The sequence below is a fragment of the Macrobrachium nipponense genome, chromosome 30 (assembly GCF_015104395.2).
Source record: "Macrobrachium nipponense isolate FS-2020 chromosome 30, ASM1510439v2, whole genome shotgun sequence".
In the NCBI taxonomy this organism is placed as follows: Eukaryota; Metazoa; Arthropoda; class Malacostraca; order Decapoda; family Palaemonidae; genus Macrobrachium; species Macrobrachium nipponense.
The window spans coordinates 38,033,739-38,047,866 of record NC_087218.1 but is presented as its reverse complement, the minus strand read 5'-3'; the positions used below and the strand labels follow the sequence as shown (position 1 = coordinate 38,047,866).

At 34.5% G+C, this 14,128-nt stretch overlaps 1 protein-coding gene across 1 annotated transcript in view; it reads right to left on the bottom strand.

Moving 5' to 3' along the window:
• Positions 1-5,467, bottom strand: part of LOC135202115 (basic proline-rich protein-like) — a 66,504-nt gene extending 61,037 nt beyond the window's left edge. Inside the window, exon 1 of the mRNA XM_064231366.1 lies at positions 5,424-5,467. Within this exon, the coding sequence (XP_064087436.1) occupies positions 5,424-5,467 (44 nt within the window). The remainder of the gene's footprint in view (positions 1-5,423) is intronic.
• Positions 5,468-14,128: the final 8,661 nt, after the last annotated feature.

Below are 14,128 nucleotides of genomic sequence, written 5' to 3'. Positions count from 1 at the left end.
TATATATATATATATATATATATACACAGGAAAATTCAGTGCTCACATCTGGAAAACATTCATGAATTTATTATAACTAAACAGATCACTGTCACCGTATTTACTGAAATGTCAAAAAAACATTCATGAATTTATTATAACAAACATCATGTCCACCGTATTTACTGATGCAAAAAACATTCATGAATTTATTATAACTAAACAGATCACTGTCACCGTATTTACTGAAATGTCAAAATCATTATAAATGCTGTTATTTTCTTCTATGAAGAAATAATAAATATCCTGCCATAGGTAAACTGAATTAATATTAATGAGGTTTAATCCACTAAGCTTAGAAACCCCAGCAGTGTCAATACGAATTAACTAAATCTATTTATATGTCATTTTTGGTTGAAAGAGACCTCATAATGTTATTTGGAGAGGACGGAATGTTTGGAATTGCTTACAAAGACACCTTGGCTTAGCTCAATGAATATCAATTTGAATAAATATCTTTCGTAAACGCTGGACTTGACGCTAGATTAGACGCATTCATATTTCATTGGGCGGTATTACGGCTTTGAGGTATTAAATGAAAGCAGTAATTAACCATGATTATTGCACGACTCCAACAGGTTTGCCAGAATGCAATAACAAGCAATTGTTGCAGTAGCACTAGAATCGAAAAACGTTTTCTCGGCTCACTTTGCAACGAGAGAGAGAGAGAGAGAGACTTTCGGACCTCACTTAATTTAATTTTCCAGTATATCTTAATATACGCTACACACACAGTATATATATATATATATATATATATATATATATATATATATATATATATATATATATATATATATAAAAATATGTGTATATATATTATAAAGATATATATATATATATATATATATATATATACATATATATATATATAAATATATATATGTGTGTGTCTGTATATATAATATATATATATAATATATATATATATATATATATAGATATATATATATATATATATATATATATATATTATATATATATATATATTTAATATTAGTAGTTTTGTGGGGAATGTTCTTTTGTTTTTACTGCGAAACGGCATTAATGGTACATGATTCACTGTATGAATGTTTTTGTATTTATTTACCGTAAGGGACAACTTAAGCCATTCATTCAAGTCCAAATGCAGAATATAAGTAAATATTTTTTCGTCTGTCTGTATATTCGTTTGTACCTAACTCTGCGTTGTGCAATGTATATTTTCTACTTTGCCTCAGTTCTAGTAAGTTCATTTAAGGCGAAACGTTTGGCATTTATGTCTTGTGCTTTATTATTCCTTGTGACAAAACTTGAAATATGCGTCACATTTCTATCGATGTCCTATATATAATATATACTTATATATATATATATATATACATACGTATAATATGTATATATATGCATGTATATGTATAATGTTTTTCATCCTGCCTGCGAGCGCTTGTATATGTTATTATGACATGGAACCGTCGCAGTACTGGAATATATATATATATATATATATATATATATATATATATATATATATATATATAATATGCAATGTGTGTGTAATAAGTTTAAAATTAATTTAAAATTTTATTGCTTAGATTTATGCCATATTCTTAAGGGTACCCGCAAATGTTGTAAGTTTATTGTGGAGAGAATGTGACCATCTGTAGCTTGTTGACGCCATTAAAAAACCCAACAAGAGTTAAAGAGAAAAAGATGTTATTTAACAGAGGAAGGCAAAGAATATGAATGAGAGAACTAGTAAAGGGGAGAGAGAGAGAGAGAGAGAGAGAGAGAGAGAGAGAGAGAGAGAGAGAGAGAGAGAGAGAGAGAGAGAGAGTTGTTCTCAGCAAACGACAACATCTCTGGAACTGGGAAATGTGTTATTGAGGCTGTTACTATATTTGGGAAGGGAGATATTCGGTGCGGGGTCCTCCATTCTACGGGAGCCCCTGGAGTGCCAAGGCGGAACATGATGAACAAGAGCCGGCGGCTCCCTGGGGGTTCTGCTGCAGGGGGCGCTGTTTCATAAGGTATTCTATAAGGCTTCGCCAATAGTTGATATTTATGATAACCTGCTTTGGTCTGTGTTTACTTTATGTAAGAGTGAATAGCGATGATTGAAAAACTGTCTTCCCGAACTTAATGTTGTACTTTTTTTTTTCTTTTTTTTTTAAGATTTGTGTCTTTATCCTTTTTCTTCAAGAGTTTCATAATTCTCTCTGTCTCTCTGTCTCTGTCTCTGTCTCTGGCTTCAGAAGTTGCGTCCTCACTAATTAAGTCTAGCGCCGGAATCTGTAGATTTCATGAAACGGAAATTGGGTAAAACAACTAATAAGATGGAAAAGAACACGAAATACCGAAAATGATTTATTTTCTTTCCTTTTTTTTTACCTAACTTAATTTACGACATATTATTTACAAATACAATGATTGAATAAATATCCAACCACGTTTACTACACAAGGTTTATTATGATTTTACATCACAGCTTCGCTAACTAGATCGATGGAACCGAATTTCCCGTATACGTAGGCCTCAGCTGTATTGCTCTCTGTCTTTTGCCACTCGTCCGTTATTTGTGTAAGGTCCTTGTTTAGTTGTCCAATTTCTTTACCGTGCTCCAAATTTCATTTCACATATACCAGTGGTCTCCAGAACTTTTTCTGGTCGTTACCCCCTTTTCATATGGGATACTTGTCCATGGCCCACCGCCCACCGCCAAGCACAACTCATATATGTATAAAACTACATGCATATCCTCAGATTATGGCCCCCTGCATTCTGCTACATGGCCCATGGCCCTTAGTTTGGGAACCACTGACTTATAAGAACAAATCCTTCTGGTAAGCTGTAAGATAGTGTTGAAATGTGGCCGGTTCGTTACGTTAAACTGTCTTATAACTGTGAAAATAATATTAATAACTTCCAGTAGATGCTAATAGTGTTGGGGGGAAATTCAGTCTTTAAAACAGAATGTGCTGCTTTGAAATATCAACATATTACTTTGATATCATGGAGAACCTTTAGTATTGAAGGCGAGAGGTGTATAGAAATGTGATAATAGGATTGGAAAATTGGTTGAAGGTCAGCATCCAATATGAACAATCAATGTGTAGCCAGCTCGAATGTTGAAACAACAAACAATTCAGTTGTGAGCCGTTGCACGTTGTGATGTCATCTCTAAAATCAGCTTGATTTAAAACTCGTTTTAAAATGACTTTACGCTGTTTTAAGGAAGAGATTGGAAAGTGTTTCAAAACTTTATTAGCTTTTGTTCGTGAATGAAGTTGGAATTGTACAGACTAACAACGAGAATTATGTACGTGGTATTCATGGGAATCTTTTTATGTTGATACATACGTTTGTTTTATGTGCAAATGAGAACAGATGAACACACATTTGCAGTCTGTGCATGTAATTGATGAAGTCACACATATTCTTGATATATAATTTATTGACGATTTTAAGTTTCATTGTTAGCTACGCACGCTTTCTTTTATACTTTCATATGAGCGCTGAATGTCCTCATAGGTCCTAGCGCTTGGCCGGAGGCCAAAATTCTATATTACACTCCTATACATTCATATGCTCTTCATTGTTTTCATATACAATTGTTACAACTTGTATGTAGTGTCAAAGTCTGTTTATATTTTTTTTACTGTTAATAATAAAGATCACGCTTGCGTTTGTGTTTAAGATCACTAATCAGTCGAAGATTATGCCTATATGTATGTATGTGTATTTAATATAAATAGTAAATATATGTATACAGCTTATGTACTATATACATATACGTACATACATACACACATACATGCATATTTATATATATAGATATATATGTGTATATATATATATATATATATATATATATATATATGTATATATGTGTGTGTATATATATATATATATATATATATATATATATATATATATATATATACAGAGAGAGAGAGAGATGTTTCGACTTTCACGAAGCATAGCACCAGCCTTTTCTGAAAGAAAATGAGAAAAGAAAAAATATTTAATTGAATGACAGTTGGAAGAATGTATCTTTTAAGAAATTAGTTTCCGTGGGGATAAAAAAAAAAGGGAAGATACTCTAGGCCTTCCCTGTTTCTTTCGATTCATTGTTTAATGATATTTCTTTGGAAGAGAAAGAGAAATAAGTCAAAACTGATGGGAGCGCAGGTAGGTAGCCAATCAGTGTGTGGGGAAGGGGAGAAAATGAAAATGAAAATGTAAATGCCGGTTGCCGAAGAGTAATTCCATGAAATGAGTCCGTTTCTAGGCTCTGGAGTGGAAATATATCCTTTTTTTATGTATCTCCTTTTTAGTATTTATTATTGTCTTCGCTGCTTTCGTATTTATATTGTTTTAGGCTTATTCCCTATTCATATTTTGGAATAATAATAATAATAATAATAATAATAATAATAATAATAATAATCAATAACAATAACAATAACAATAACAATAACAATAACAATAACAATAACAATAACAATAACAATAACAATAATAATAATAATAATAATATCCACCCAAAACTTTGAATAGTTCAGTCTTCAAAATTAATTCTTGGATACTTATGACATCTAAGCACATCTCATGCAAGACCTTCACTTAAAAGGTTGACCAGTTAATAAACGATTAAAATCTACAGTAGTTTGGCTCTTGAATGAAAAAGAATTAAGATAGATAAAGTCGATATTTTGTTATATCACCATTTAACGTGCAAGGGAATTGGTTCGAGATGTTGGTGCACACTACTTTCCTCTACTATTTCATTACGGCTGATATTTTGTTTCCTATTAAAATCAACAATATTCTGGACACTTAAAACTTCTCTACTCTTCGACATCTTTTTAGATTGCCGTTTCTCAGTTCTTTATAATGCGCTCGCGCAAGCACGCTATTTAATATTTATAGGCGCTGTGCATACAAACAAACGCACTTATTTTTTTCCATATTGGGATCAATGTATGTGTTTGTATACCAATAACAATATATGGATGGGTTTCAGAGTACTGGATTGATGGGAGGACAGTGCCCCATGGCATCCCCACCCCCTATCGTATAACACACGTCATGTCCCCCCCTCACTACAAACCCCTCTTCCACCATTCCCTGACGCTTGAGTAATTAAATGTCGTAGTTATTTTCTCGTTTTCCTCGTAGATTTTCATTTTTTTCAGGTTTTTCGATGCCTTTCCATGCTAATTTAAACGTTTTGACTATATTTTTCAAGCTTAAAACTTAGCGAATTACCTCTCACGTCATTGTAATTACCTTGGAAATAATTGTTCTTTTGAAATACTTATTTTTTTTTCTGCTGGACTACTGCAAGACTCGTAAACGCTCGCCGTATGAGTCACCTTCCCAGGAACCAATGAAAACTCAACATGTCGGAGAGGTTCTCTAGACCGTACTCGAGAGCCCGCAACATCACGATATAAGAAGAGACTCGCCACTCGAATGTCTACGGACTGCTCTTAAGCAAGAGCCCGTGCTGGCATAATCTTAATCTTAAACAACAACCACTCGAATTCAGTCCCTCAGCAGTTATCGCTTGATAATGTCCTGCGGATCAGGAAGAAACGTCGCGTGGGAGAGAGAGAGAGAGAGAGAGAGAGAGAGAGAGAGAGAGAGAGAGAGAGAGAATTGTATAAGCAATAATAAACCAAATGCCTCAACCGAATTTTACCATGCCCTTTGTCGTTTTGCTAGCCAGTCTAAGCAACAACGAGAAAGCCGTCATCAGAAATATAGAGAAGACTCTCTACAAGATTAATAGTGCTGAAGCAGCAATCATTTTTAACAAAAACATGTCTACGAGAGGGTCTCCTTCCTAAATATTATTATTATTATTATTATTATTATTATTATTATTATTATTATTATTAATGATGCTGATAATAATGATACAAGTAAAAGATTATTTAACCATCGACCTGATCATCTTCTAAATAATAATAATACTAATAATAATAATAATAATAATAATAATAATAATAATAATAATAATAATAATAATAATAATAATAATAATAAATCATTTGACTACTGATGTAATATATTCTTAACATTATACGCCTGATCCGAAGGATGTTATTGATGACCTACAGTAGAAAGGATTTACTAAATTGAAGCTTATAATCTGAATAGTTGGATAAACTTGAGGTATTTAAGAATCTGAAAAACTTAAAGAATTTTATCCCGTACTTGACATAAGCAGTTGGCTTAAATTTGGGTATTCACCTAAAATATATTTGATAGGAACTATTGGTTTGCATTGTGATTGTGAACCAAATCGAGGATGGGATAATATTACTTTAATGTGACGATATTCTGAAATGAAGGACACAGTAAACCAACAATTGGTATAATCTGTTTTAATTTGTTGTTGTTAAATTCATAATTCCACAGCGATTGCCATTTAATAATGACAATGGATTTTAGAGAAAGTAATAAATCACTGACTGGAACAAGTATATTTGACTTGGCTGCGATGCCGAAGTAAATATTTATTCAAACCAGGGATCTTGGTGAACTTTTATAAGCTTTGAGTACGTTTCATTTCCCGGTGTTGGAACTAAGTTTACACATATGTATTTATCTCGCTTGATTTAGAGCAATCTCTACTGTTGAGGTTTCAACACAGTAGCCATTGCATAACCATACCCAAAAAAAAAAAAAAAAAAAAAGAGAGAGAATACACCCTGCTTACATTGCCAATCTTATTTTTTATTTTTCCTGCTAAATCATCATTACTTTTCTAACGTATGAGAAAAGTCTTTTATTTGACTTTGTTTAAAGGTCATATGAGTGCATATAGTATATATATATATATATATATATATATATATATATATATATATATATATATATATCTATATATATATATGTATAATATATATTATTATATAGTATATATATATATATATATATATATATATATATATAATATCATATATATATATATATATATATATATATATATATATATATATATAATAAGCGGATATCACAGGAAAAATTATAGGCAGAAATCGAAGCGCTTTTGTCTTTACTAAAAACATTGTCTCCTATCAGTTTTCTGTAGTATCTGCTTATTTAACGAAGTCACATGCATCTACTGTGAATTTTTAGACATATTATTTATACTACATATATATATATATATATTATACATATATATATATATATATATATATACTTATATTTCTGTGTTTATTTTCACATTTAGCCATTCCCTTTAACAACAGGTGTCTACACGAGAAGAAACAACTGTCTCTTTTACATTCATAACTTAAACGATTAATCGTGGTTTGACAACTGCGTAGCAAACCATTAGGGGTTTATTAACCTACACAAAGGCCTTATCAGCAGCTCTTTGACCCTCATGAAAATGACCTGTATCTAGCAACTACCCTAATGTCCTCCTTTTCTCCTTTTCCATACCTCCTTCATATCATCTATCTGCCTATCTACCTACCCTCCTACGTCTCTATCTATCTATTAGTCTTTTAAATTGAGGTGCACATGTTAAAAAGTTCAATGAAGTAAAAAAAGAAGAAGCGAATGTTATTGCCGAATTAAGATCACACGAAATATAAACCTTTGATAAATTTCAATACATTTAGTTAGCTTTTGCATTCATGTTTGTCATAGCCAACGTAATAAAATAAAATAAAAATAGTTCGCGGGAACCGTAAGTTCTGCCTTTTCAGAATCACATCAACTGAAGAGTTTAAATGTCGTGTGTATAGGAACAAAATCAGTGGAACTGGACTTAACTATAAATCCAAATTATGCTGTTGCCAGTAAACTTATTTGATTCCGCTTTCAAATAAAGAGAAACTTCTTTATGTCAGTTTACTTGTGATTAGCTGTTTATACACTAATTACAATAACCATTAACTTAGGTGAGGAACTTAGGCTCCTTATTATCTTTCGTTATTTAATTTTCGTAAAGATTATAAATGCGAAAAGCATCCCACGGCAGAATCTTGAAATATCCAAAATGAATAATTTCGGACTAAGTAGCTCATGAGAAAATAATAACCAGACTTTCAGATAACTGGAAAAGGTTGGATAACAATAGAAGGAAAAGTATTTTTTTTTTCTCCTGGACGACTCAGAATAGAAATCTAGGTTGAAATGTGATAATCACGTCTTGGCCACTTTCATAGAAAATCAGATATTGTTTAAAAGCTGCTGATAATATACCCGGTGTTTCGGAAATTAGAAATTAGAACCCCCCCCCCCCCTCTCCCCGCCTCACAGAACAAATGGAAAGTTATGAAGTTTTCTGCTATAGCTTATCTCCAAGGACTTCAGGCCTTCCAAGATTCTCACTCTTTTCTCGATGACAGTCATATGGATATTTGGTCGTTTCTTTTAACAAAGGATTCATCTCTTTTAATGTATTTAGCTATCCAGGAACGTGAAATGAAGGATGCGCCACCATCCCTGTCCTCTCTGAAGGTTATAGCCCGGACTCGGTCAATCCACCTGGTTTCCTCCGAGTCGTTAGACATGGCTTTATCTAACTCCGTCACTCAGTCTGAAAATACAAGAAATGTACAATGAAAAATAGCTTAATAGAAACTTGAGATAATGTACTTGGAGATAGTTATGAAGTTTTCTGCTATAGCCTTTCCATTTGTTCTGTGGAGGGGCCCCCTCTAATTTCGAAACACCGGTACATGCATTGTTTCCGTACCTCTTCAAAACAAACATCGGATTTCGTTATTCAGTGTCTGTTAAACTGAAGGAAGCAACGTACGCGTTTCATCCTGGAACGGGAATCTGATTGTAGTCCGGAATGGCCTATTATATTTGAGCCTCCAATGGATTATTATCTCCAATGGCGTAATGTAACGAAATTAATTTGCGTCGTTCTGCATCTGAATATTGGTTTGGTTTGAAGTGACATCATTGCCAAATTAGATTGTTTCTGTGGTCAGTGTTGTTTTTGCCTTCGACAAAGCGATCATGTTTTTTTATTTCGGTTAGTTTTTCTTTTTCCCATTTGTTTATCTATTTTGTTGTCGGTTTGATAGGAGGATCATGCAGATGATAAGGCCATATTTAAATTTTGTATCTCATAGGGAGAAAGGGACTTATTCAGGGATGGGCTGTTCAAAATTAGTGCCGTGGGGGGATTTGGGGGGAAGCGGGGTTACGAACTCTCTGAACGCTATCGCTTGTGATTTGATTATATTGATTGTGTATATCTCGTAATCAAGTCTATATTCAGGCGCCTGTACGTATACACACGCTCGGTTGCACACAACTTTAGATATGTTTGCGTATGTATAAACGAGTATTATTGTGTATGTATATTTACCCTTTTAATTATGTATTTTTTGTTGCGTGGGCCAAGACGCTCCCATGGCCATATATATATATAAAACATATATATATCTATACTATATATATATATATATATTATATATATATATATATATATGTGTGTGTGTGTGTGTGTGCGTGTATGTATATATGTATATATATACATGTATTAGGCTACAAATGTCCTTCAATATCCAATTCGCTCTATCTCGGAATTAATATATTCTCATATACGTTAACCGAAGGGGAATTTTTTTAGTTGATAATAATTTCGTCCTCTCGTAGACTCGAACTAGCGGACAGCGAAGACATCAGGAACTTCAGTGACATTACCGACTGTGCGTTTAACGCTAGATTATTCTCCCTCGAAGGTTGTAGGTTTTGGAATTATCTCCATAAAATTTTCATTTGAACCCGTTTTCCCTAAGGAAAGAAAGTCCAGCATCTCCGTAATTTTCTAAATTGCTCCACCATTACAAACTTATCAAAAGCTGTCAATCATAGAGGTGGGACCTTAGATTTAAAGGGGATTGTCCTCCCGGTCTTTCTCAATGAGGGTCAGCTGAGGTGAAAGGTATTTTACCAAGGGTTGACTAATTTTATTTCAAACCATCATTTCAAAGGCATGCAATTGAATTGAACTGAATATAGAATTTGGGTCAAATGCCAAGCATTGGGACCTATGAGGTCATTCAGCTCTAAAACGGAAATTGATAGTAAAAGGTTTGAAAGGTACTACAGACGGAAAACCTCACAGTTGCACTATGACTCAATTGTTAGGAAAGGGTGGAAAGTATAAAGGAAGAAAAGGAATATGAAGGGAGTTACAGTTACAAAGTCATATGATTTGGTTGAAAGGAACTGGAGAGAGACCCGAATGAAAGAATGGAGGAATTTTCAATACTGATGCGAATTTTGTGTATTATCTCCTTTAAATAGTCAATGGCCAAGGATACATATCTGTGTAACTGTAGCCTATGTTGTTCCCATGTCTCAGTTTGGTTTTAACATATGCTGGGTACATTCAGAGCCATTTTTCCCTAAAAGTAAGTTTCAAATGCATTTTAACTTCAATTCAGGTCTTGTAGACGGTACTTGAGTCCATTGCTGTACTTTGTTTATGCCTCATGTAATTTGAATCTTTAGCTTCGATAAAAGTTGTTGTTATTATTTAAGAAAGAGTTGTGCCTCTCACCGTTCCTTAATCCATTTTTATTTTTCTGTAAAAGCAAACTTGTACCGGCTTTTTTTGTCCGTCCACACTTTTTATTTCCTCCCTCAGATCTTAAGAACTACTGAGGCTAGAGGGCTGCAAATTGGTGCGTTGATTATCCACCCTCAACTCATCAAACATACCAAATTGCAGGTCTCTAGCCTCAGTAGTTTTAATTTTATATATGGTTGAATTTAGTCATAATCGTCCATCTGGCAACGAGATAGGACAGGCCACCAGCGGGCCGTGGCTGAAAGCTTCATGGACCGCGGCTCGTACAGAAAACTCCGTTACTTATTCCAATGTCTCATTCATGAAGAAGGCTCTTGCGAAAAGGAATTACGTCTTCCGTTTGATAGTCGGTGCATAATAAGCTATTGGAACCTTTGTTCTCGACAATCTGTTTGCTTCCCTGTTCGCTGAGAGGCGTTGATACAATACAGCGCCTAAGCTTCTTTTTTTTTTTTCCTTCCTGCAGTCCTCAGTGTTCAGAGGCTTTCTTTTCCATCTTTATTCTGCGAGGCTTTGCATACGATCGCAGACGAAACTCTTGGTGAGATGCCGCGAATGCAAATCGTTATTCTCGCACATTTCTGTTATTTCCGCTTTCGCAAAGATGAAGCTCTTGTTTAGGGCGGAAAAATTCTCTGGGAAAGATAAGACTATTAATAATAATTCTGGTGTAATGAACTCGGAAATTCTGTTTTCGTTCGATACCGATTGGAGTTTTTCTTTTTTGTTCGTGTCTCTGTGTGGGTTTTTTTAAAAGCTGCAGCTACAGATACGGACCCGTTTATTCAGAATAACGGCTAGATACAAACCGTTGGCTGTATCTAAACAGATCTGCTACCAATATGGACATGTAACCTTGCAATAAAATTCTAATGATACTGTCCACAATACCGATATCTTTGTTGATGCGGTTCACACACGTTTAGTGATATGTTTTTGTCTTACGTAAATGTGTGATCTCTCATCATTCGGGAAGATTATCTTAACAATGGCCCGTGTGTTTATATGGCCAGAGAATTCGTCTCTACGTACACAGTGCCTATAAAATTCACAGTACAAGTAAATGAATAGTTAGATATAGTGGTTAATTAATTATATCGGAAAATAGATCTTAAATATATTAACTTTATGGCTTCGAATCCAAGTCCTTAGAGTCCAATGCTCCAAAAATTTAGTCAATTTTATTATAGAATGGTAGTGTGACACACACACACACACACACACACACTCTCTCTCTCTCTCTCTCTCTCCTCTCTCTCTCTCTCTCTCTCTCTCTCTCTCTCTCTTTATGTACGCACTTATTAAATTCACTACGCATTTTTGGGCTCATCGATTATAATAGAACCTAGTAGATAAGAGGTGAGGACACAGCATCATGATAAATTCTTTGGGACGAGATTAAATCTTTTACTACCAGATGAGAAATGAAATCTGATATTGGTCGTTGAACGTACTTTGCAATATTTATGGGGAATTTCTTTGAATTAACCTCGTAACTTCCGCACTTTGTCTATTGGTCCTAATTTGATCCTTTATATTTGGATATATATATTTTAAAGTCATATATGAGTATGAAAGAGACACAAAGAAAGAAAAAAAAAGGAAAAACGTCGAAACATGAACACTATGCTCTGTTTTTTTCCATCTGTCCATCCGCCTGTGGTGTTTTCGCATGGTAACACTGCGTCCCGGGCTTTAAATAGTTACGGTAGGTGTAAGTTTTAAGTAAATAAAAGGATATCTGGGTGTACATTTGCAAATGAAAAGTGTTTTAATAATTTACTGTATGCGATATCTAAAGCCCGGGACGCAGTGTTACCATACGGAAACACCACAGGCGGTTGGACAGATGGAAAAAAAACAGAGTATAGTCCTGTTGGAAGTCGTCGCGTCTCGAAAATTCGTTACGAATCCGGCTGATCTTAGAAAGGAAATTCGTGGAGGAGGAAGAAGAGATACTGATGGGTTTGTTTGGCTCAAGATCTGTCGCGGTCGATGATACGAGACCTTTCGAAACCTTTGCGTTCGAAATAGACGCGAAGATTATTGCGAAAAGGTATAAATTTGATTTACTTAATTTGTTTGATTAGTTTCTGCTTCACAACAGCACACGACATCCACGCCGAAGGTCAGCTGTTGCCCGTGTGATAATTTTCATTACGTAGTACGATTATTGAAGTTAACTTTTGTTTTTCTTTGTTACCGTTATTAGCTCCTATTTCCTCTCTTACATAAGTTTATCATCTTTTGAAAGACAGCCTGAGTGTCTGTCTGCAGTTTCACCGATGTAGGAGTAACTGGACATTCAATCGTCTTGGTGACTGATACTTACTTTTGTCCTTATATGAATACTCTGTTTGCAAATCGGTGTGAAGTAACTATATATATCTCCTACCTTTCTTTGCATGTCCAGTATAAATCCGATATACGCTACCCTATTTTGTTTTTGTCTCTTTTTTTTTACAAAATTATATCTTGACCCCTTGAACTCTGTGTTCTAGAGTCGGACCTTGTTGATCTAGAAATCTTCTTTATTATAAATTATAGTCTTTCAGTGTTCGTTACTTTGAGTTGTTTTCAGTCAGCGAGTGGTTCATGTGTACCTGAACCACTGTCAACCTGTCGGGTCAGTCTCGTTCCTGAGGCTCATCCTACGCTGCCAAACTCTCTCAGTCTGAGAACCTAGGCTGCGTTTACACCAAGTGGCATGACTAAACTCGCTTGGTGTAAACTCTCCCATTTGACTTAATGTGGCGATTCAAGACGAGTCGTGAATCGTCTTGACTCGACTTGACTCGACACGACTCGCTTGGTGTAAACGCAACCCAAATCCATTCGCTCCGTTCGCTGTCGCATTACAGTACACAAAATGTACTTTTAGACTAGAATAGTTATACAAATGCTGGGGAAACCCCTTGCAGTTTGTTACATGGGAGCACCCTTCTTGGGAAAGCAATATTTGCTTTTACAGTTATTGCCACCATAAATTCGTTCCCGACATGTTTGAATTTTTGGGTAAATTTACTCTTACATTCTTGACCAACTTAGGTGAATGTAAGTGACACTCGGCTTTCCCGCTTTTCCTTTATTATTATGTATCTTACACAATGTGCTAGGTATCATATGATACCACCTCCCGTGCTAAATGCGGGCATATGTTATATGACGGAGATTCATATAATTTATAATAATTTGCTACTTTTTATTGCTGTACAATTCGTAGTTTTTTAATGTCCTCTTTCGAATTTAATTTGTTAATTTAACTATTTGATGTCAGTTTTTTTTTATTTACATGAACTCCTGTCTATAATGTGCATTCCAGAATTAATTTTTTGTATGTGATGCTTGTCCTTTTGGGTTTTTTTAGGGGGGTGGGGGGTGGGGGGGCGGGGGATGGGGAGTGGGGAGTGTGTTATACGTCAGTCATATTAAAATGATGTTTATTACTCTTTTTGTCGAGTGTTAGAATTATCATCTTTATGATAGTACATGCGTCTAACAAAACGAGTAGGATCCGAATAAAAC